The 2664-nt window shown below is 59.5% G+C and overlaps 1 protein-coding gene across 1 annotated transcript; it reads left to right on the top strand.

Annotated features, from left to right (window-relative positions):
* The first annotated feature begins 631 nt into the window (after window positions 1-631).
* Window positions 632-1417, top strand: LOC109953896 (probable mobilization protein MobA). The gene is given in 3 exon segments (XM_020589338.1): window positions 632-922; window positions 924-966; window positions 1056-1417. Coding segments are annotated over 3 exon segments (696 nt in total).
* Window positions 1418-2664: the final 1247 nt, after the last annotated feature.

Below are 2664 nucleotides of genomic sequence, written 5' to 3' on the forward strand. Positions count from 1 at the left end.
CCTTACCCCCTCCCCCAGCCCCGAAGGGGGCTTTTCCGGGGTTGAGGAAAGCCATACCCGCTTTTGGGTGTAGGCAAACCAAAATCGGGCGCATCACGAAAAATGGCGGCTGCAGGACGCACTAGGGCACTGCTTACGCATCGCCCTGGTGCTGATTGTTCCCCTTGGTTCCCATCAAGGCTTCCCAGTTGGCCAGCACTCGACTGATGAAATATTTCCGTTGCTCAGCGGTCAGAGCGGCTACCCGTTCGCCGAGTGGTTCCAGCATTGCGCCCACTTCGATGAGCCGCCGTGTTCGTTGCTTGCGTTCGTCGGCCTTGGCTCTCGCTAACTTCGCTTCGAGCAGGGCAATGCGTTGGCTTGGTGTTTTAGTCGTCATGGATTTTTTTCCTCGTTGTGATGTTCCCTAACGAGTAACAAAAAATCCGACGCTGGCAAGACTGCATTGACGAAATCGCAAAGCCTGCTTGAATGAAAGAGGGGCGCAAGCGAGCGAAGCGAGCAGCCCAAAATCTATTGCGCAGAGCGAAGCGAAGCACCAGCAATAGCGCACTTATACATCGCTTCGCGATGTGTGCGCCCTGCGGGGCTAAGAGCAAAGCAAAAACCACAACAGGAGCAACAGCAAAACATGGCAATCTTCCACCTCCACGCACAGGTGATAAAGCGCAGCGAAGGACGTTCGTCCGTTGCTGCTGCTGCCTATCGCCTTGGCGTTGCGTTGGAAGATCCTCGCACCGGCCTGCGCCATGATTTCAGCCGCAAGGGTGGCGTGTCTGGCTCGCTGACGCTTGCCCCCGACAACGCTCCGGCTTGGGCATCGGACCCGGCTCAGTTGTGGGCCAATGTGGAGACCATCGAGAAGCGCAAAGACGCTCAACTTTGCCGCGAGTTCGACATTGCCCTGCCCCGCGAACTGACCCCCCAGCAGTGTGCCACGCTGGCCCGTGCGTTCGTCCAAAAAGAGTTCGTTGACCGGGGCATGTGTGCAACGATTGCTTTCCATCACATCGGTGGAGACAACCCCCATTTCCACCTGATGACCACGATGCGAGACATTGACCAGGACGGGTTCAAAAATAAAAACCGCGACTGGAATGACAAGCAATACCTAGACCATTGGCGAGCCGAATGGGCACGCTATGCCAACCATGCGTTGACCTTGGCCAACTCACCAGCACGCATTGACCACCGCTCGTTGAAGGCCCAAGGCATCGACCGCGAACCGACCCAACATCAAGGGCCGAAGGCGTTCGCCATGCAGGCCCGTGGTGTGGTTGTTGACCGGTTCCGCAGGGTGATGGTGGACCTCGTAACCATGCTCAAAGCCCGGAGGGTGGCCCGTCAGGGCCTTTCCCCTTCCCCTCCCATCACAACCCCGCCCCGCAAGGGGTGGGGGATGGGGCGGGGCCGGTAGGCTCCGCCAGTGAGGTGCGATAGCGCCTCACCAACGCACGGGCAGACCATTCGCTGCCCCCAACCGCCGCGGCGATTTCAGCCCATGATTTCCCTTGCGCTCGCATGGTCCCGGCCAGATTGCGCCGGTAGTCTGCTCGGGCTTCGTAGGTGTCCCGTTCCTCCGCCATGTGGTTGCGGACAGTGCGTTCCGATACGCCAAAATGTTTGGCGACTTCCTTGGCGGTTTTTTTTCGTTTTTGGCGAACGGGCATCATCGGGCATACCTCACAATTTCAGCGGTGAAATCCATCGCAGCGATTTTTTTATTCGCTCCGTTCTGGCTTCCTCTTTCTGCCTGTATTTTTGAAAAAGCGGTTGGCGTGATGTTGGTCCACGTCCACTTGGCAACGCTCTTGGCCACCTGATGCGCTTCTCGTGTTGTGAGTGGGCTGGCAAAGGCGTTTAAGGCGTCAGCGTGGGAGCGACAAGCACGCTCCCACAGGTGCCAATCCGAGTAGCCCAACCGTGCTCGATATGCCCACTTCCGCAGGCCATCGAACAGCGTGACGTTCCTCCCCTCCCCCACCGCTTCCAGTCGTGCGATACGCAGCGGCAGACGGTCGCCAAGGTAGTCACGTAACTCCCCCAGCTCGTAGGGGTCAGGGCGCTCCCAAAATGTGCGCCAGGTGGGATGGTCGGGGGTCTTGGTCAGCCGGTGGGTGTAGGCCCTGTCCGCATCGAGGGCCATGGTCAGGCCGTGCTGAATGCGAGCCAAGAACCGTTGAGGGGTCGCCCGTGCTTTCAGTGTCCTGGACACCGGAGAGGCCAGCACGTAGCCCAGATGCGCATGACCGTTCCGGGGGTTCTGGGTGACCCAGTTGGGCCGAGGGCACTCCGTAGGGGCATCCTGCCACGCTGTAGCGGCCTCTGGGCGGTCCACGTCGAACACCATGGCCCAAACCAGCGCCGAGGGGTTGGGGTCGATGTAGGCACGTTTGAGGGCCTTCTGGCGTGGGTGGTGCTGGATGCCGGCAGCCAGTTCATCGGTGCAGGCCAGCCATTTTGGAAGGCTGGACTCAAACAGGGCGGGTTGGTAGGGTGGTGACATGCGGAACCTCTCTAACAGGTGACGCCATAGCCCCGGACGCCTGCCAGCGTTGCGGGGTTTTTTTTGGCCTTCTCCCAACCTAACTCATCCGTTCAGGTTGTCAAGTAGGCATTGAACCATATCCGGTATAGAGCGCTCTTGGGGGTCCCCCGGTGTAG

The sequence above is a fragment of the Monopterus albus genome, unplaced genomic scaffold (genome assembly GCF_001952655.1).
Source record: "Monopterus albus unplaced genomic scaffold, M_albus_1.0 scaffold1898.1, whole genome shotgun sequence".
Taxonomy (NCBI): domain Eukaryota; kingdom Metazoa; phylum Chordata; class Actinopteri; order Synbranchiformes; family Synbranchidae; genus Monopterus; species Monopterus albus.